General features: G+C 37.3%; 1 protein-coding gene across 1 annotated transcript in view; it reads right to left on the bottom strand.

Moving 5' to 3' along the window:
- Positions 1-23110, bottom strand: part of DYM (dymeclin) — a 156848-nt gene that overhangs the window by 50798 nt on the left and 82940 nt on the right. The window contains 1 exon segment of the mRNA XM_032205390.1: positions 13977-14079. Coding sequence (XP_032061281.1) covers positions 13977-14079 — 103 coding nt within the window.

Below are 23110 nucleotides of genomic sequence, written 5' to 3'. Positions count from 1 at the left end.
GCAAGTCTTATATAATACTCACATAAAGTTCCACATTTTGGCATTTAATATGTGAGTGCTACTTAATGAAATCTCTAGACCTAAAAGCTTGCTTCTTAAAGATGACTTCAGACAAACGTCTCTGAGGCAAGTGATCCTCCAAAAAGGAACACTCTTAACATTTTTTGCATTCTTACCTTATGTGATATTCAGCTAAGTATAGAAGCCCTTATTTCTACCACAAAGAAGAATAACATGGAAAAATATTACATCTTGCAAAAAAAGACAGCAGATAGATCAATGTGCAACCTAATCCAAACAGTTTTCTTCACACTTTTCCTTCACACCTCCCAAACTTTCCTCTGTACAGAACACCACTGTTACAGGAATGTAAATGATCAGCTATTTCCTTGCAGTCTCTTATACATCATCTCTGGCTATATTATCAACTATTTTCTTTCACCCTTGTTGTTACATTTGGCAGTAACAACTATGGCATTCATTGCAAAACACATACACATCTAAGAGCATGTTTCTAATGAAAAAACTTCTGTCATTCAAAAAAATCACTCACTGCTATAAACCTATCTTTGATGTGTAAGTAATTTTAATTGAGAAAGTATAAAAACTGAATAAATATCAACCCCTCACTTAAGCTGTCAACTATACAGAAGCTGAATTTAGAAATTCTGCACTGGTTCCCCAGTGATTACCTACTGTGGTTCAGCATCTTTGCTGTGACATTCAAAAACCATCATTACTTTGTATGTATGACAGTTGCTTTCCATTGAAAGCACCTCTGAGCATTTTTGACTCTATTTAAGAGAAGAAACATCCTGACCGAGACTGTGGAATCCAAGTCCTCAAAAATGAACATGGACCGCATCACGTTTCCATCATTTCCATAACAATCTAAGTGGAAAACTGCTTATCACTTTGCCTAATAGCATTCACTAAAAATACTTTTAAAACAACCAAATGTCAAGTTACTTGTGAGGAACATTTAAATGCATGGACAGGAACCAGGTGATCAGTGATCCCAAATGCAGCACACGTTTCAGCTGTCTGAATGTAATGTGCAGGAGCTGGGAAAGATCTTACACTTCCTACAGTGCACGTAATGCCAGTGGGAAAAGAGTCAGTGCTACTCACAACGCAGTCAGCAGCCAGAGAACTCTGCATTTTTGCCTTTAGGGTAAAATTGCTATTGAAATTTCTGTAGGAGGCATAAGAAAGTCAGAAGTAGTTTGCAGAGCAGACATTTCACGTCATTACAGTATGGGGATCATCATGCAAGCAAGCAAAGCAGTGTTCTGCCAAGGCCACACGTACTCCTCTCCTGGCTTCTCAGTGTGAGACTACTGGTGTGCTCAAACAAGAAGCCTCGCTGCAAAGGTAAATTGAGTTGAACAAGATACGAACAGGCAATCACCATAAATAAACAAATAAAAAATGTAAACAGCCTCCTGAAAATATTAGCCACATTCAAAAATAAAAATATAGTTGATTGAGCTAGCTGCTGTTCATGCAGCAGGTGAAAACATGCACACAAAACTTATGATGATGGTGATGCAGTACTCTTTTTACATTGTAACTCCTTAAAAGTTAAAAAGTGCACAATGCAAATTTTAGGTCCTAAATAACAGATGCTTGACAAGGGATTACAGGGCAAGATGCCCAAACTGTTGTAAATAGGAATATGCTGCTTTATAGCCACCATTTTACCACAGAGCTGAAGAAAACCATGAGGAGTGCTTTTATTTCTTCTGATATATTAGGGTATAATAGCATGGTTAGAAAAGCAATTCAGATATACAACTGTTTATGAGACTACTTTACGTGCATACTATGCTCATCCTAAATCTTTCAGTGTTATTAAATACTTTGAAAATTCAGGAGGATAGATAAAGATGTAAGAAATCTATCCTATTAAAAGGACAAGCTGCATTATTGGTCTTTGAAGTGGTTGGCAATCTAAAGAATCTATAGGTAAGCTCTTTCCTAAGTTATAACAAAACGTTTTTATGTTTTCCTCTTCCCTTGCCATCCCTTCAGAACTGGCCATGGCTTTTAACAGTACAATTTATTCTATAAAGCATAAGATGGATCTAAAAATCCTCTATATGCAAATTACAAGAACTGCTCTCAGAGATTAAATAAAATGCAAATTGGAAGGAGATGAGACATAGCATTTAGAGAGCTGATAGTAGACAAAACAAACACATGGAGTAACTTTTAGATACATGTTTTTACTATATGCCAATTTATTTTGAAGTTATTCCCCTGGACGCTGGGTAAGGGTCCTGCATCAATTCTGATAAACACAGAAGTTGATGAGCAGTGCTCAGCTTCCTGTCTAATGGTCTGGAAGCATACACCAGCCATAGCCTGAATGCTGAAAAATGAACCTTTAACTGAGATTCAGAAAAGCCAAAACCCACAGAAAATAACTCTAGGAGTCTGTGTACACAGCTACCCATTAAAAAAATGAAACATAATCAACAGATGACATTTTTTCAAATGTTGAGGCAAAACACTCTTGATAGAAATATGGAAAAAATGCATTATCCAACTAAATAAAATTTCCTGAAATATTTATGAAGACTCCTCTATTCTGGGATGAAATTTAATTTTGTGCAGCCTGGTTCATTATACACAGCAGTGACACACATAGGTAAGGTAACTGTGTTTGAAAGACAGAGAAGCACTTGTTTATGTTGTACATCTGTCCTGGAGTCAGTCGATTGTTCTGCACCACAGTTCTATAAGCTATTGCGATTGTTCACGTACAATTTAGGCAAAGTTTTCTAATGAACTCTAACGATCAGATAGAGTCCACTGCACAGTGTGATAGTGAATCTTTTGTGAAAAAAAATAATTTCATGTTTCTGAAAAATTCAATAAAGTTTTTTTCCCCAGGGAACGTTGACATGATTCCATGGTCCTGATATATCAAAATCCTAAAGATTCATGTAGTAATGGGAAAATCTGCTATTATTTGTTCAGACACCGATTTTTGTTTTTCTCTGCATTGCATAAGCACCTAATTTGTTTGCAAGTGCTGTGAATAAGTTGATAGTAAGTAATGTAAAAACTTGCCTTTAGGAACTGCAACAGACATTCCCTTTTCAGTTTATTTGGAGAGAATATATGTAGTTGGAACTTTTATTTCTGTTGCAAAGAAAACCTTAACTCTAACCTGAAATGCTACAATCCATCTTCTAAAGAATATGAAGGTTGCTTTTTGTTATCCATAAACTGTTTCTCTAAGGTCAAGTGTTTGGGTTAGCATGCACACAAATGCTCCAGTGGAGCAGACTCCGTACATGCTGTACCAGCTTTGTATCAAGAAAAATGCAGCAGAACATAGTGTCTCTGAAGATGCCATATACTTCAGTGGCAGTCCACAGATCACTCAGCTTTGGCTCAAGCCTAAGTATGTACAAGAGCAATTCTGGAAAACCTTCACCACATTCCAGTAACATATCTGAATGGCAATAAAAAAATCTTACTCCTCTCAACTTTGTTTCAAAGTAGTGCAGGCAATCATATACATTTCCCAGCTGAATACGGGATAAGGATATAGCAGGCCTAAATAAAGGTAATCTATTAGAGCCTTTCCTCTTTATGAATGTTTTAAAAGATACTTCCCTGAAATGGTTTTATGTTTGTTATTTCACTGGCAGAAAACTGATGTAGAATGACTTATTTTTTCTTTTAAAAATGTATTTGCCCTTTAAAAGAGTTTGTTAGTTTTTACATAGATTAAGTGCACGTACAAAAAAAATCCCAAGAAAATACCACCTGTTGTTGCTTTAAAATTAAAGTTGCAGGGTTCAATCCTCCGAAGGCGGATATCATGATAAAGACTGAAAACATAGGACTTCCCTTATCCCAATGGATACATGTGTGTTAGCATACAATTTAATTACAAATTTGTGTAACTATTATTACACAGAGTCCTTTAAGTGCTATGTTTTTATCGAATTCATAGCATGTTAAGCATTATTACGTCTTGTCCAATATCTGGGTAATTCTTCCTGTAATTAATCAATTCTGTGGAAAAAATCATGTTCATAAAATTAATTTTATATATGAAATGTGCAAAATGCTCCTCTCTCTCTTCGTTCCTAAACCATGAAGAAACGAGAAACTTCATGTGAAGCACTGATTACATGGAAGAGAAACATCATTCCAATTATTTCTGTGAAAAGCATCAGGGTGACTTCATAATCCGGCCCCCCCCCTCCGCCCCCCCCCCCCCCCCCCCCCCAAAAAAAAAAAAAGAGAGATTGTTCTAGATTTCTGTGGCTGTATCTTACTGACATCTGTTTTTACAGGTTTTTCAAAAAGCTGGTTCACAGAGGACAAGAATCCTCCACTTCCAATAGGAGGAAACAAAACTAAATTTCTCTGTTCTACATTTTTTAAATATTGCTTTTTCGGTGGGATAATGAGTAAATTAGTTTTCAGTAAGCAGCTTGTTTTGCTACATGTGATGTTCTTTATGAGCAGCAGGAGAGGAACCAACCCTGGCAGGGTATTTTTGGTTTTGAATTTTTGCCTCTTTCAGTGATTTTCCTTCTCCAAACCATTTTTTTTCCTCACTTCATACTAAGACTGTCTTTCAGTCTTATCAACTCATTCCTTCTAAAGAATTCCACTTTCCTTCAGCCCATCATTTGGTCCCTTGGCCACCCACACTGCCAATTAACAGCAGATAACTTGCATGACATTAAAGGTAATATTGCAGTAGGCTGTCCAGGGGGACACTGCATCTCCAAGAAGATAAATTTTAACTTGACCGGACTGTGGTTCTGTAACTTGTACAGGCTCTACATCTGTCAAAAAGGTCCCATTTTAAATTCCATATGCTTCAATTCAGGCAGACTTAAGTAGAAATTTGTCAGATAAACTGTTTCACATGTGGTTTTATCCACAGTCTGAATTGCACTATCTACCGCTTACTGTCTTTTTCAAATAACTGATTTTTGACTTAATTTCAGTTCTCACATTTTCCTCCTCTGGCAATATTTCAAATTCCAGAACACAGATATCTGCAGTGAAGAAATCTGAGGAAGTCTGTTTTTTTGTTTGGTTGTTTTTTGTTGTTGTTGTTGTTGTTTTTTGTTTTGTTCTGTTTTTTTGTTTTTAAGTCAGTTTTATTAACTTTAAAACAACAACATCCAATTAAAATACTCAAAAAACTCAATAGTTAGCCTATGTCTCCCCATAAAATATGAAGAAAAATGGATGGAAATAGGAGATGAAACATCAAAAAGTTCTAATGTTTCAGCAATATCTCACACAGAAAAAAACTAACGTAAAAAGATTCCAGTTAAGTATTTAGTACCAAACAGTCTGAAAGGGTTTGAACAGATTTCCTTCTGTGTCCATTTCCTTCACTTTATAAGGCTGCATGTTTAAAAAAAGAATTACTGAGATGTTTATAACATATGGAAACATACTTCTGGTTTTTAAGCATTACATTTTTCAATCAAAACCTTGCTTGAGGAACACTAAAAGTTTGTTTTACAACATTGTTGAAATACATAGAAGTTACAAAAATAAATTGTACTCTTTCCAAAAATGCTGTGCTCTTTTGCAGAGCTCTTGCACTGTTTTTTTTTTGTTGTTGTTGTTGTTTGTTTGTTTTGTTTGTTTGTTTGTTTTTGTTTTTCCTGTTTGTCTATGGATGTTTGACAAAGCACAACCACATTGAACCATCAACTTCTCCTGAAAACCTCTGAAAAAACCCACGCATGTGAAGGACTGGGAGATGCACACACTACTGGTGGCTGCAGTTAGGCTTTCCTGGAATTGCTGAGGCCATCCACGGGCCTATTCCAAACATGTTTTGATTTACTTTTTGGCAGAAAACCATCTGAAGACCATAATAACAAATAAAGATGCTTCTGAAGATCAGTACTGTTACTTTTTTCATCCAAGCACTTCAAAATTCTTCATCAGTCTGAACTGAGCAAATGTTGTCTTACAAGGTAGTAATAAACAGCATTTACAGAAGGACTTGTGAAGTCTCTCTCTTAATGGTGATATATTGTACCTACAGCTTATGCTGTGTCACACTCCAGACTCTTCTAAAATCACTGCATACATCAGGATTCTAGGTCTCCCAAACAAAACACAAATAACTGCACAGTAGAAAATCAGTGCACAAAATTCTACTCGTTAATCTGGGGAGGTGTGAATGGGCTCTGAGACAGAGCTCATCCTTTACTAAAACAAATTGTAGCAACTTCTTTAGCTACAATCACCCTCTACTTTATGAACACTTACATAAGTGGTCTTATCGAAAAATGTCTTCTGAGTACAAGCATGCAAACTAATGTTATCAGTTATACCCCTTTACTGCAAAATAATGACAATGCCCCAGAACTATATAACTAGTAGAGAAGGTAAATAAGAGAAAAGGTCTTGATGTTTGGCCTTCTTCAAATGTGTGTAATGACTAAAACAACTGGCTTTTAGAAGACTCAGCAGCTGCGTGTATTCCTAATGCTGGCCGTTCTTTCTACTTGCCAAATTCTGTTCTCTTGTCTCACAGATCTGAAGAATGAATGATTTTTAATCAGATGATCACAAGATGCTGCTGAAACACTGAATATTCTAAAATCAATACAGATAATAATATTTATCCTCAGAAATTCTCAACACCCAGGAAAATAAGTGAAAAAACACTGAACGCAGTCTGTGTATGCAACACAAATACCAAATACCAATGAGACCTTTGTATGATACCAGTGAGACTCCTGAATGATGAATGAAAAACATCTCTTTGAATCTGCAAATAACAATGTATTTGTCCAAAAGTCCTTCAACCACAAGCATATTATTAGACACGATAATGCAAAGACGAACAGCAAAAAAACACTAGTCCTTTGTACTAGTACTCGGAAATTTAAACTGACTGAACTTCACTAATATTTTTAGCACAGGACTTTAAGATAGTTTGTTCTCTCTGTTTAAGGATAATTTATGCAGCCTTTTCTCAGGAAAGTTTCCAATTCATTTCAAGGGAAGAACTAAGAATTCAGACAGAAGTGTAGAAATTTGCTATTACTAAATACAAGAGCTTGGTTTAGATTTGGGTTAGGTTGGTTATTTCGGTCTATTCTGAAAAGACTATTTTTTGATGATGTAAAAATAGGGGTATTAGGTAAGAGAAATATTCTCTAAACTAAGATATACTTCATCTGAAGGAGGGTATGACTAATATTTAGAAAATGTATTTATAGCCCTCTGGCTCAATAATGGAGCGGAGACAGGCGTACCCAAGAATAACCTGATATTGAAAATGTCACTTTGGCTCATAAGCCATCAATTCAGATCAAAAAGAAGGTAACTTAGTACAAAACAAAATGATCTGCATACTAAATACAGCTTAAATCGTCAGAATTCACATGCTGTATAGAAACATTACAATATGATACTGGTTTACCATATACCACCTCAGTAAACAATAGCCTAAGAAGATTTTCTTGTGTAATTGTATTTGAAGGTTATTAAAATACCCAGCAAAAGTATCTAAAAATTCATACAACACTGAAGTTGTTCAGACTATTAACTACTGAATGGCTAATGCAATCAAAAAATCTTACCAAGTTACTTAGTGGTATATAATGGAGGAAAATACTGACAAAAATAGCATTTAAGAGACCTATGCAGTGTGCTTTTTGTGAAAAGTAGGTGGCTTCTGAGTTTTTAAAACACAGTACAGGAAAAGAAATGACCCTAGCTTTTCTTTTTTAGTATTTGTCATATATGGACATATCTCAGTAAGGAGTCTTAAATTAATTTGGTAAAAGAACTCCTATTCTGCCAATGGTATATTCAATTCTACAGCTAAACAATTCATGCACATTTTGTATGTACGCAGAACTTACTGATAAGCCGTAGTTTTACAGACTACCAGCTAAACAATGTTAATTGCATCATACTAACTCTATTATGGCTGACCAGTTTATTTGGAAGTGGGTTTAATTTTATTTTTGCATCATTACTGAAGTCATCAGATGATCCCAGGGAAGAGTTCCTATTTCTTCACAATAGAACACATTTATTGGAAAACACTTATGCCTGGTGGCAGGGTTCTGCATTAAACCACTTCTTTAGATAATTAAAAAAAATTAGATAGAGCTGCAGCATATCCATGTAAGTAGAAAACATACTGTGGGAACATCAAAACACCACAGCTCGTATTTACTGTTCAAATATTGTTCACACTGATAGTATGTCCTACATGGTGGATAGGCTAAAATTGTAAACTTATTTGCATCTTATCCTTTATCAAAATACATCTGCATCACAAGACATCACAGCCTTAACTGAAATACCAAACCCTTACATGGAATAATAAGCTTGGTTAGTACCCTGGAAGTGGCAGAACAGGATTTATATGACAACATAACAGTAGACAAATATCACAGATAAAAGATTTTAGTCTACTGGTGTTAACATTGTGTATTTCTACAGCATTAATTTTGCTCTAGTCGTTTAGCATGGCCACTACTACACTGCATATACTGAAAATAAAGCTTACTTCATCCTTTTGGATTAATGGTACTATCATCTTTCATCCACTGTAATTTAACTAAATACAGAAAATGTATAAGTTCTAGATTTGTTTCACTATATTTAAAAGAGAGACAGTACTGCAGTTCATAGACCATATTTTAACTACTCTTTAGTAACCCCAAATTTCTAAGATAAATACGGATACTTTACTTTTACAATAAAATTTCTTTCTAGGGAGTAAAGGAAATAGGGGAACCTTTTAACATCTACCCATGCATAGGAGGGTGATTAGTTCAGGACTCTGAGAAACTAAATGAATGACTATTTATGAAGTACTTGCAGCTTTGAATATAATCAACTGTAATAACAAGATACAAGTTACAAAAAAATTCTTTTTGTTGAAACCACTTTTGTAATACTGCTTTTTAATAACCCTCATAATGGCCGAATTAGAAGGACCCCAACTGAAGTCATTCATCCCACATAAAACAAACATTGCTTTTTCTTCTTAGCTTTGTTTTACAAGCTACATTATTTCCAGATGACGCTTGAGGGGCCTAAGAGTTTCAAGAATTAGATGCTTAAATAGACAGCTGCTTTCTATTTACCATATAAATCAAGGATAAATCAAAGAAGAATCTAAATATTGGACTTCGTTTAGCCCATTATAGAGCACAAACTGAGAAGGAAAAGAAAAACGAAATTCAGAAATCTCATCACACAAATGCTAAGTTTAATTCTCATTATTAGTACGAGAGAAAACCTCGTTGACATTTGCAGAATTCCAAGCCTCCATGTAACACTAGCTCTGCACAGCAGGTAAATTTAACTAGATTGGTAAGGAGCCAGAAAAAGTCAGCTCTGACTGGGAACTCTCACTGTACCACCAGGCTTTGCTACTGCAGACTTCCATACATAGCTCACCGCATTCATATCACAAACATGCATTAATTTCTATGCCTCAACTAACAAAGAAACAACAGATTTTGGACAGGAGTTTAAAGGATGGCTCTTCAGATACTTAAGGGACTACAGTTATACCACACTACAATGTTTCTACCACTGACAAAATTCCTCCACCATTTAAGTGCTGTTTAAGTAATAGTCCTGCACGTGAATTAAATGGAGATACCAGCGCTAGATGGATTATTTTTAGATTTTTTCCTAGCTTAAGCTTCAACTGGATAGAACAACAGGCTTAATTTTTATAGCCAAAATTCAGAAAGAAAAAAAAAAAAAGATAGCCTATGTGGCTAGTAATCACCTTACCAACCCTATTTTCTGTTAATGTTATTCCATTAAAGCGACGTAAGGCTGTAGGTAAAACCCCCATGGACAGTGGTAGAGAGAAGAACTCCTAGCAGATGGCAGTGGCGGGTTGCTCTGACCCCTGCCGTGGGTGTTGAGTGATTCTGGAAATGTGCTCCAAGGAGTTTTCATTTAACTGCTAAGCCTTCAAGCCCACCACCAGTAAACAAGAGGTCGGGCTCCCACTGCCATAAAAGCTCTTGTCCCTGTGTTGCATTAGATGATGCTGAAATAAATTTAGAAACCTAATTACAACTATGTAGCCAAATACATACCAAAGACCCAAGTGACAATGCATATCAAACTGTTTGAAACTAAAACTGATCCTACAGTTGGTTTTATTTTTTTTAAATTGAATTAGGGACTGAATTCTGAATCCCTGACATAAGCTCACCAAAATTCAGAACTCTCCCTCCCTCCCTCGACATAGTTAAGGAGAATCCCTCATTACCAGCTGCAGCATACCAACTGTCAAAGTGCTCAGAAATCATGCACAATCCTATGAAATTCTTGAAAAGCAACAGTTTGGGCAGATGGTAGCTCCAATGACAGGTCTGATGTGCTATTTTCTGAGGGAAGTTATCATGCCTCTAGGTATGCTGCTACATATATTTGTATCATGATATAACAGATGACATTAGGTTGTAATAAAATTACAAAGAAAAATCACTGATATGTTTACCGAAGTAATTTGTCTTTATTTGAACTTAAAGACGCAAAACACTCTATTATTTTACTACCAGTTTTCTTGTTGGTTAAAAATTCTGGCAAATGTGCTTTCACTGAACGTAAGAAAGCCATGAACAAACCTGAGCAGATTTTTCCCATTTCTTCAACACTGGAGATAGTCATAGACAAGGACAATTTGACAGAAGTGTAGTATTTCAAATTAGGTAATTATTTCTATGAAAATAGAGCTCCCGTTCTCCCCTCTGGCTTCTCCTTCCTGCTCCTGAATTGCATCATGTTGAGTACATTTTATCACGGCTTTCCTCCGCAATGGACCAGGAAAGTGCTCCAGGTCTTACTATTTTCTTTTTTAAACTCCAGAAAACCTCAGCAAGAACACTATAAAAGCCAACTGGGTCAGTTCCTTACTGTAGTTCACAACAAAAATACCTATGTCTTTGCTGTACGCTGGAGACCTGATGGCAGTCCCCAGCAGATACTCACAAGACCACAAGAAGCGTTGTAAAGGAGACCCCCAGAATATTCTTACCACCATTAAAAATCAGCAGCTCAGGTCAAAAATTTTGTTTGTATGAATGTGAAAAAAACTAAGTACAGCTGAAACACCACTTCTGTTCAAGCCCTCAGAAATTAACATATGCCTATCCCATCTAGCACTCACAAATGGGCGGAAAGGCATGCAAGGGAACACTTGACTATAAGCAACACCTGGAGGAACTTTATATATGATTTAACCTTTGTGACCTAGGTATTGTACAAATTCACTTTTGGATTATAAAATGCAAAAAGAAAAATCATTTATAAATTACAAAATTAAAAAATAATGAGAAATGTGTTTTTAAAACATATTTGACAAGTCTGAATGACACCTGTGAAGAGATTATAGCCTACTTGGTAATCCTCCTCCTCACTAGACACAAACCCAAACAGAGCAGGCAACATCAGCATCATCCCTTTCTTAGTTCCACAGGGGGACAGAGGTAGAACTGAGAGATGGAGAAAGTCCTTCTTCTGTCAACTCAGGCTTCATGACCTAAGACACTTAATTTATCTCAATTTTAAGATTCGTTGCTCCACAAGTTCCTTACGACATTCTTGCACCAACAAATGCAAGCAAACTGGAACAACTTACAGACAATAAAAACATGGGCTTTCAGGAGCAGTAACTGATTGAAATCTTGCTGACACTTTTATTTAGATAACTGAAAATGCTTCAGATTGAGCTAGAACATGAGCAATTTAGAAAAATTTGGAAAAAAAGACGCATAGAAATACACATTCTTTTCTCAAAATACAGGCAATAAACTTCAGTGATTTTATTCTCCCCTAAAGCAATCTTTCCAACTGCTGTTCCTCTCCTCCCCTCCCTCCCTATGTCATAACAGTGGTAAAAGAGAAGAAATTCAGCAAACTATCTAAATCTCTGGGCAGTGCTCCCCCAGCAGTGCTCCATAAACTGCAATTCTCAGCCGTCTCGACCTTTAAGGGGATGACTCTACGGAGAGTATGGAGAATACCTTGGGTCCTTACTTAGCTGCAGTATAGTTTGCAACTAGTATGTAAAAAAAAAAAAGGTCCCAAACTCGATGATAATGTCTAGATAATGTGAAGGTCTCTTTACATAACATCAACATCCCCGAGACAATAGGCCACATATATTCCTAATGCAAGGACTATAGCTCTAAGTTAGTGTAAAAATTGCAGCCCTGTTATCTAGGCACCTGAAGAGGTCTGACAGCTGGTTGACCGAGACCCCAGGGTGTCTCTGAGGTTAGTTTCATATGAGACAGCCTGCAGCATCAATCCCAGCCCAGGGAGCCCCGTGCCCATACACCAGGCACTCAGATGCAGAAGATGGATCAGTACAGCTTAGGCTGCTGCAGAGCGGCTCAAGCTACCAAAGACTATTTTGTGACACGATGCAGAATGAGGTAAGCTTGGATGGACAGATAATTAAAGCCATCACGTACACCAGAGCAGCCTCCCTTTGGCTGGGAAGCCCACTAAAACCCCATTGCTTTTCAGGACAGATCAATAAAGTGCCACGAGACCAAAGGAGGAATTTGAACACAAAGCAATGTAATTGCTTAAGCTGGAACCTGGCATGACACCGGGGTTAATCACCTCTAAGAAATGCAGTCCCAAGAGCCTTATCAATCAAAACAATCAGAAATGTTTAATGTATCCAAAATACGCAGTCCTCACAACTGTGCCCCTACATCATGAGCTCCTATTGATCAAGAAGTGGACCCATGGGAAAGGGCCATTTACCACATCAAATCCTCTCCAAGGTATCTGAAGTCTCAGGGGCATTCAGTTGTTCATGCTTATGCAGATGAAAGAGCTTTAAACAGCTTGTGTATCACCTTACAGGACAAACAGGCAGTGTCTCCTACTCAAAACACAAACTAGGAGGGGGCTCTTGCTGAGATGTTTCAGGTTCTAAAGCTGCTGGTAAGTTAAAGGTCAGACAGCAACTTCTGGGAGAGAAATCAGAGCCCCTAGAATAACAGGTGCTGTGAGGAGCTTCATATGAATTAAGGCATCATAAGGCAGCAAAAATATACTTAACTGCTCGAGAAACCTGGCTGTCTCTGAACAACAAAATGCCTCCAGTTTTTATGGTATGTGTCAGAAATATTAACTAAAAGATGCAAGTTAAGGAGCCTGAATTTAAGTTACTGAACTACTGTATAATATTTTCTTTTTAGGTACTTCTGTGCTAGAGTACTATGACATGTAATGACAAGCACGTCCTGGTGTATGTCTTAACACTCAAAATGAGACAGTTGCTACATTTTCATCCTCAAAAATTCAGAGTAACTGATCAATCAAAACATCTTTTTTAGACAGTATTTTAGTGGAAGTTCAAATGAGTACAAACCAAATATACTTTGGTAGTACAAAGATATCATTCAAGTCCTTGGAAGAAATCATTTTCTACTGAAGCTAGAGATTTTCCAGCAGCCATGCAATTAAATTACAAAATTGCTGCCTATTTGTGGGTATTGGCTTAGTAAACTGAAAAGAGTGCTGTATGTATACACGCGTTCAGAACATACCAATTTGACCCATGACTGCAGTATTCTCTCAAAGGCTCACTAGGATTGTTCTCGACCAGTTTAGGTATTTCAACATACTGTGGATGCCAAAGCCCTGTTCTTAAAAATAATGTTTTTAACTGTATGATTTAAATATCCTGAAATATAAATGGCTTGCAAATTGCAAGTTGACAGGGTACAGTAAGTCTCTGAGCTATGAATAGTTGCGGTTTTGTTTTGCCATTTGTAAGTGCAAGTTTTTTTTTTTAAAGAAGTTTCAGACATGACATCATTCATGCAGGTTCCTGTATTTTGGTGTTGGTGGTTACTTAGTTGTCACACATTTTGATAAATCTTTGCAGATTTAGGGATGCACCACTTCTATTTTGAAACACCTTCCAAAACACTAAGTTCAGTACTCACATAATCAGGAAGCGGAGAGTCATTTGAATCAAGGGAACCTCTTAAGGACTGCGTGGCTTGCTCCAACACCTTGTTGTGTTTTTTAGACAACAAAGAAAATAAACTGGAGAGAAAAAAAAATGAAAAAAAAATAATTAAAACAAATTCACAGTAGTGGTCTGAGATAATTAGATGACCTAGTCAGAAGAGATGCATTACTGTATACACAGATCTGAACGTGCAGATTTTTAAACTGCAATGTACAATCATTGTATATATATACACACATAAATAAAAAACATCTGGAATAAGCAACAACAGAATTTGAATTTGAGAAATTTGAAAAAATAAATGATGTGAAGATCCTGTGTTCATGGTTAAGTACTTAAAAGTCAAACTTCAACAGAATGAATGGTATACATACAATTTTAGTTCATAACTGGTATGTATTCATTAAAAAACAATTTCCAAGCATAGCATCTCATGCAATATATTTATTTTCCTTAATAATCTTGAGTATTTTTCATTTCAATAGCCTAATTGCTTAGCATAGGAAGAATCCAAGTACATGACAGAAGCCCTGGCTATTTGGAAGCTGAGATGTCACTAGTACATGTTCTTCTCAACTTGGTTTTAGTTCAAGTCAAGGAATAGAGCATTACATTAGCTTTATAAATAATCTGTAAAATCAGAGGTCCATATGCATACAAAGATTTTTTTCGTGCATTTTGAAAAAAAATTGCATTTTTTTTCTAAATTCTATTCATTTGTTGAAACAAGCAATCCTAAATCATTTAAAATCTTTTGCAGCTCTGCATGTACTTTAAGTATAAGACATCATAAGATAGAACTGAATATTCAAGACCAAATATGTGCTGTAGTGCTTCACAAATACAAAACAGGGCAGAGCTCTCCTGCTGCAATCCTATGATTTAAATTGAGTTTGGGAAAGATGGCAGGTGCATTTATAAAACAATAAGGCTACATAAAAATAAAAGCTATAGAATTCACACCACTGACTGAAGTAACGATGGATTGATGGATTTTGATGGATTGTTTTGTTGGATGACAAAAAACAGCATGTGTGGAATTAAGGAAACACCTCTGTGCACATGAATGCTCATAGCAGACGGTATCATTTCACATATATGGAGAATATAACTCAATTGCAAAGGTGCAAGAGACTTGAAAGAAGCAGAAGCAGTGGACAAAGGATGATGGCTAGTGCTTAGCAGCTTCAAGGAGTCAGATACTTCTGTAAAACTGCTGGATTCCTACAACATTGTTGTCAATTTACAGATAACTCATAGAGACAGAAACCTGAACAGATGAAAATACCTTGTGAATTAGGAAAGGAGCTGACTACAAGTGGGTTCAACAACATCAACTATCAACAGAGGGTACAATAAAAGCAGCAAAACACATAGCAGGCAAATACCCCACAAAACTACAGTCAATTTGTTATCTGTTTTTCTCCAAAATGTTTTCAGAGCAGTAGCAGACTCCCTGTTCACCAGATTCAGTTAGGCAATATTAAAATCAATTTAATAAACAAAAAAGTGGCAAAACACTAGTTCAGTGTTACATTCTAGATAGTGTGTATTTCTTGGAACTAGAGGACAACTTCAGCACTGAGTGATGTGCTTAGAAAGCTTTTCTGCATCAAGAAATGATAGTCAGAATTCGAAGAAGTACTCTTTATTTTCAACCGAAAAAATAACATTGATATCAAATCCTTTGCAGCCTTAAGAGCAAATTCTCAGACTATCAGTGCTTGTCCCCTCATTGCAAGCCAAGAGTTTCAGGAAAATGTTTTTTCAACACTTCTCACAGTTGCAAGGAATTAGTTATGCTTCTCAAGCCCAAAGCTTACATCTTGAGAACAAACTCGGTAAATCCCACTATTTTCCTACACCTCTTCAGTCAGATATTTCTTAGAACAGATTAACAGTTTACGTTTGAGGACAACCTTCGCTGCATTTAAGACAACTAATTAACCCCCATAAGAGCCCTTGGCTATGCTGTACCATCCTCAAAGTTCAGCCAGAGTCTGACAGTGGGAGAAACAGCCTCGAGACCACACAGCCAAAAGTGAGGCCAGCAATGCTCATGCCTGTCTCTCTTGCTGGGATGGAGATAATCTCAGCTGGACTGATGTGGCAAGAATGCCAGATGAGATTAGAAAGCAACCCTTCTCTGTACTGGTAGTAAGAGTTGAGAAACATTTAGAGTTTTTATGATAAGATAACACAATAGATTTGATGTCATGAAAAGTGGAATTCTGTTTTTTCCTTCATGCTGTCCAACAAAACCTTGGCAAGCTATCTAATTCCTGGGACAAATGTTAACCTTCCACTAATTTGCAGTCATTAGTCAAAAGCATCAATCACCTGTTAAACAGGGAACAAGCAACACAGAAATAAGATATATTAATAGGATTTCCAGGATTTTCCTTTCAGCTACTGTATTCACAGACTGAAATTTTTGTTCAAATTAAAATTTGGATTTGCAGGCTGGTCCTTTGCCTGAAACAGCAGTGCTACTTTTAGAATCACTGGTATTTTTGAAGGCTCAGATTTCAGAGATACTGCCATCAGCACCATCTAGTGCTGTGGAGACAGAATAATCGCTTAAAACCAACCTGGTGATGCTTACAGGGGGTGCAGCAAGAACAGGTTAAATCGTGTGTCTGCTTCAGAAGACACTGTCAATTCCACAAAGAGGAAGACAGAATTTGGATGACACAGGATTTCCAACAGGTAGCTTTTTTTTTTCCCATAAATAAATAAATAAATAAATCTTTTTGGCTCTAAATGAAATGTGAATAAAACAAAGAATTGGGATCAGATTTTGAAAAGTGTGTTTATTCAACACATCTGAGTAGGAGAATGCACATACATTAGTATTCTGCATGGAACTGGAACACCAAAGAGCAAATTTATTTTATTTTCTCCGGCAGAATGAAGAGAAATGGGGTAAATGGGGTAAAAGGGAGAAAGAAAAAGGGTAGAAGAATATTTCTTTATACCCTACTTTTGCCTTTTTTTTTTTTTTTTTTTTTTTTTTTACTAAGTGTAACATAATTAAAGCAGACTGCTTGTTTACTGCATAAGCAGGCACTCAGTAGCTGATTTCTATTTCTGAATCAGCACTGGGGGGGTAAGCTCTATTATACGTTGTCTTTGGCAATGGGGCTTCCCCTTGCAAAGTTTTGCTTTCCTACCACAGCTCATCACCTTTGCACCTGTGCTGAAACACTTCTTTGTGGGACTGTTGCCCAGAACACCAATATTCAGGTTAAAAAAAAAAATAAATCAGTTTTCTTCACAGATTGGTTGTCCTTTCCAGAGCACAGTCCCTTAGAGGAGTCAAACTGACACAGCAGTCTGAGGGCAGGGACACGTAGGCAGGAACTTTCCATACTGAGAATGAAAACATAGCACAGAACTACGCCCAGAGAACATGAGAGGAAGAGTGAACTGCAAACTTTCAAAGAGCTCCAAAGAAACAGTACAGCTAGACAGAAAAAAGGCCAAATACTGCAATTATTCACTGAACACAGAGCTCCAAAGGAAGCAGCGCTGCCAAGATGGGTGTAAACTTCGCCACCAAGTACTTCACTTACAATTCCTCTATCTGTGGCTCCGAAAACAACCTTGACAAATATGAACTTAATTTCTGAAGTATCAGAATAGATTTAGTTGCAATCCCCAAATCATTTCATGAAATTTAGCTCATTGAGGTTTTTTTTTTTTATCATAAGACAAACGTTGCCTTCTAAAGGAGGTCATTGGTTTTGAGGTAGTCACATCTTCAGCGTCTGTAAGGTTTTAGGGTCTATTTCCAGTTTTTAAGGCATGAATAATGGTATTAAAAATAGAAATGATGTTTTACATAATGTCAAAGTTGTTCCCACCCCACTGTAGGGTACGTGAGACTAGTGACAATTCATGCACAGGTGGAAATTAAGACTGTCTCCCAAATTCCCCTCACGTGTCTTAGTCATACTTCTATTTTTGCACCACTAAAACTGGGTATGCATATTTTTCAATTTGATCTTTTGAGCCACGTGGTCGTGGAGGGCAGCCTCCACAGATTGACAGGGACATGGAATTTTATACAGAATACTTCTGTTTGTCTTTTCATAACCTTCAGAGCAGCTATGGACCTGGACAGCTCTTTGATCTCACTCATTCTAGACAACTTATACCCATGGCATATTATGTTCAGAACAATGAAAATGAGTTAGTGCTCCAACCCAACTCTCACTCATAGAAGTGCTTATGGACCACTGTTTAGCAAACAAAATAAAAGGTTGGAATAATAGCTAGATGAAATAGCAGCTGGCATCTATTCCAGATCTTCAAATCATACCATGGATGAGCTGAACCAGTGAGGATGACTCAGGTCTGAATGGCAGTCTCAAGGTCTTGTACTTCTGATTTTTAGGAATTATGAAAGTACTGGTTCCTTAACTACTTCTATAAAGATGAAACATTCCTTTTTAATTTAACACAAGGCTGAACCTCAACCAATAAAGAAATGATTACAGACTAAATGGCAGCGGTTGCTTAAACGCAAGTCATTTCATTATGTGCTATTTGCACACACAGTAAAATTCAAACCAGTAATATATGAACTTAACACTTTCAAAAAAGCCAATTCCAAACAGCGCATGGATCCAAAAAAATGCCAATAATGGGAACTCATTTAACAACTTTCCTCTTGGTCCACCAAAAGTCACAAGCCAACAATCAAGAAAAAATCCTAAGCATCTGCAATTTCTGCAGGAAGTACACTTTACAGCGGATTGAAACGGCTCACAAAGTATACTTCTCATGTACAAAAAATTAATGCATAAAAAACGTTTTTAAACAGTTAAAAAAAAAAAGATAAGGGAATTAAAATCAGAAGATGAAAGTAAATCCAAAGACAGTAATTGCCAAAAAAATACAGCATGAGAAAAAAAAAAAAAAGACTGTGACTAGATTTAAAAATGATTTTTTTGTGTCCCTTATACACATTAAATAGTCAAATATTGCTGCATTAGCAGATGCAAACAATGGACCTCAGAAGAATAATGAAAAAAAAAAAGGGGGAAATGCGTCCCATAACTATTTACATTATGTAAAGGAAAATGGTCATACTCAAAATGGTAAGCAAATGTTTTTCAGCAAAACAGTATTATTACAGAACAGCTAATAAAGGCAGACAGTTAAGTAGACAGACCTGATAACTCCTATGTACAGAAATAAAATATTCCAGAAAGCTTCTCTACAAGGTCATTCTTGTTGACTGTCAATCAGTCTTGGAGCTTTCTCAAAGCATCATACAGTAAGAAGGAAAGGTACTGATGTACCTTATTTTAAGAAAGTAAATAGGATGACCAAAGATAATTACATGCCAGTTAATCCAGAGCATAATGATGGAATAGCTATTATGAGATTCATTCAGAACAGACCTTGCCAAGCTCACTCAATTCTTTACAATGAGACTAGAAATAAAATTGAACAAGACAGTACAGTACTCCTGTTGTAACAGGGTTCTAGATGTCATTTACACATCTTCGTTCCACCCAGGATTTTTTTATTAAGAAACTACAATGGCAAAAAGCAACATGAAATGCATTAAATGAACAGAAGGTCAGAACTGTCTGAAAAACGTTCAAATTTCAGTCTTAAGTTTTCCTGGTAGTAGTACACATTAATTTATTAATCCAGAAAATATACCTCTCGGTGAAACACTCAAGCAAATAAATTACTTAATACCCTTGAAAAAAGATGATTTGACCAAAACACAAAAATATGCACGTGGAGAAAAAAAGTTAACAGAGAATCCTTCATGCTATCAGGAGAGAAGAAGAACAAAGAATTAGTGAAACAGAAACTGGTTGCACTGGCACAGCTCTCTTACTGAGATGGCTGAAACCAGCCTCAAGGCACAATACGTTCCTCCTTTTTACTACCCAGGCTCCCACGAGGGAAGCTGGTGCATCTCTGCTGCTACACGTGGTGAGCAGGAGGAGGCTGCACCCCAGATGCTAAGGTCATTGGTGCTGCATCTCTGTCTTCATGCTCTAGCAGCCTTCCTCTACTTTGGTTCAGGAAACTCTGCCGAGGCAAAGAAATTGCAGCCCAGGAGGAGGAGTTCACTGCGATGTGCTATGCTGGAGGTCAGACGACACAATCGAAGTAGCCTCTTCTGGACCTTAAGACTACGTGAATTTGGGTAATGCTCTACACATACTGCAGCAGAAGAGATGGAAGGAATACTAGAGCACAACTTCCACACATTCGTGTATTTTTTCATATTACTAATTCTGATGAAAGATCAGACAACAAATGTTCTTATGAGACATCTCACTTCACTGCATGTGTGGGTTTTGTAGCCTTAAAAAGAAATCACTACCAGGAATATGGGTAAAACTGAACAATTTATCTCCAAAAATAAATGCTTGTATTAGCATGCTGACATATCGGTACTGTTACAGGCAAGAGTAACACATCTGTCGCTTGTGCCCTCTTTTGTAATTAAGACAGCAATGATTGAAGAAAACATTCAATTTCATAAACCTACAGCAAATTTTGAAGATGTTTAGCTATGCATTCAGACAGACAGGCAGTGATGTTTGTTTGGCATACAAACAGGAAAATTTATGTCAGAGATTATCCACTTGATGGCCTGGGGTAACAACACTCCAGAGCTCCCATTGCTCAGAAATGTCAGACCTCTATGTTCACCAAAACTAGGAAAGGTTTGGAAGACACACTGTCAGAAAGGTGTGTTTCACTGAAGCATTTTAGATATTCTGGAAAGAAATAATCTGAAAAAAATACTGAAGGGAAAAAAAGATGCAACTTGAGGGAAAAGACAATCTTTTAAGCTGAAAAATCAAAAGGAGTCTGTAATGAGGACAGTGGAGGTGGGGAACAAGGAAAAAGCACCAGGGAATTTGGGGGTTGCATGGATACATACAGCATAGGCAGAAATAAAATACTCAAACTTGAATGTGAAGCTGCCATTAGCAGCAATGGTAGGAAAAAGTGGGAGAGAAAGATTTGGGAGGAAAGACAAGAACCTCAATACTCTCTAAGTGTTGAGTTAAGCTCAGACTGATATGATAGTGCAAAGAAAGAAAAGGAAACCTGAAAGGAAGGGGTACTGTCAGAGCGACTGACAACTGAGTGATGAGCAGAGGAAGGTCAGATAAAGGTAAATGGCAAGAAAAAGAAGAGGGATCGAAGCTCTCCCAGTTCAAATCACTATTAAGCTTCTCAGAGAGAAAAATTTTCCATTACCTGAATGTATAAAATTATTCTGTATGTTCCAAGTACAGAATTACTTGAGAACTAAAGCACTGCTCAAAATCTTTATTTGAAGCTTGGAATTCCAGACATTCTGTACCTTCTCACTCTCCTAGTTCAGAAGTAGACTGTAAATAAACTGAAAGCACACAAAATACTATCTGGTGATGGAAAAACAGTTCCATGGATCAAAAAATTTGACAATGAATGTTCTCAGACATTTCGGCAAAAACTCTGAGCTGTTCCTTCTCTCCACTCTCATATACGTGCCAAAGTATTATTGTTCTCAATTTTAAAGAATTAAATATAAGTCATAAACAATGAAACCTCATGTTATGTAAATACTCCTTAAACAATAGGATTTTACAATGCCTGCATGAACACCACAATCTCTTAGAAGACCACCCCTCTAAACAGCAAGCGCTAAAAATGCCTTAGGTTTGAGACCGGACTTCTAGATGTTAAAACCATGTTCCTCTTATATTTTGGGAACTCTTCTTCATTTCAACTTACTGCTTAATGCATTAGAGCAAAAATAAAAAAAAAAAAAAAGAATAGTGAGAATAGTGTAGAACTGCTCTCATGTACTGGACACAATGTCTGAGCAGACATTTCCAAGCAGAAGACCCAAATCATTCGTCTGCTTTAATAGTGATGCACTAATGGTCTCCTTAGGAAGTTGGTAACACGTGGAAGGTCATGTCAGAACAAATGCAGCATACTGCTTCACCTGAATCGCAATAAATGCATCGCTAGGCCAGCATGGAAGAACTGTGCCTGGGCAGATGCAGTACTGGCACTTCGGCAGACTTTCTATGGGCGTTAGAGAAGTGATCTGTAAGCACTTTAGGAACTACGCCCTGGGAGAAATCCATTTAACATGAACGAATGGAGAAAAATCACTAAGTCCCCAAATGCCCATGCCTATTGAAGAGACCTTGAGGCATTTTGCATTTGAATTACCCAAGCTGTCATGTCAGACAAATGGAAATGTGTGAAAATAGCCATGGAGAACTCAAAATGCCTTGCAGGGCAGCATACTGGGTGGAGGTGCCGATCGGTGCCGCAGAGGAGATGGGCTCAGAGCAGGGGGAAGCACTGGAAGCAGGCACTGCTCTTGTTCACTCTAATGCCTGGCAGATGTAGGCTCCCGGGTAACAGAAGCTGAGCGATGAAGACAACAAATCACTAGGCAGAACGTAGTAACATACTTCGTATCTTTCTCTAACCTTGTAAAACTGAAGCGTGACATGAAATTTCTGCCGAAAAACTCTCTGCTACGCTTACCACTAGGGTCCATCTGACTCGTGGAGATGATGCACGGGCAACAAACTCAGGGCGTGCAACCTCCGCAAAGGTCTTCTCCGCAAGGAAGATGACTCGTACAGTCACCGCTGATGGACTTATTCACCACCGAGTGTTTAAAGGCCCAAGAAATGAAAAGCGCTTTTTGGGAGCAAAAGGCACATCCACGTTGGACTGGTATTGCCACGTACGGACCCTCAGCTCAGTGGTCAGGCTTTTTCTGACTTCTCTAGGGCCTCCTCAAAAAGACAAACCTGTGTCTCTTTGGAAATACCCTGTGTGCCTCAGCCGCCTGCTATTGCTGGGCAAATCCCAAAGCACCGCAACTGATTTTAATGCAGTATGGGTAACCAAATGATTTCCATTTTTTTTCATTCCTGTCTCCCTGTTCAACAGCAAGCACTGCAGACCACTCTTTTAATTCTACAGTCCTAAACCTGATCGTAATAGATGAAGCGCTTTAAGGTATCTTTAGTTCACGGCAAAAGCTTCTCGTGAATTTTAAAGAGTATACTTGGATCTGCCACTGCTTACAAGCGAGCAGAG

The sequence above is a fragment of the Aythya fuligula genome, chromosome Z, assembly GCF_009819795.1.
Source record: "Aythya fuligula isolate bAytFul2 chromosome Z, bAytFul2.pri, whole genome shotgun sequence".
In the NCBI taxonomy this organism is placed as follows: Eukaryota; Metazoa; Chordata; class Aves; order Anseriformes; family Anatidae; genus Aythya; species Aythya fuligula.
Note: the sequence above shows the minus strand (reverse complement) of the source record. Positions and strands in the feature narration are given on the sequence as shown.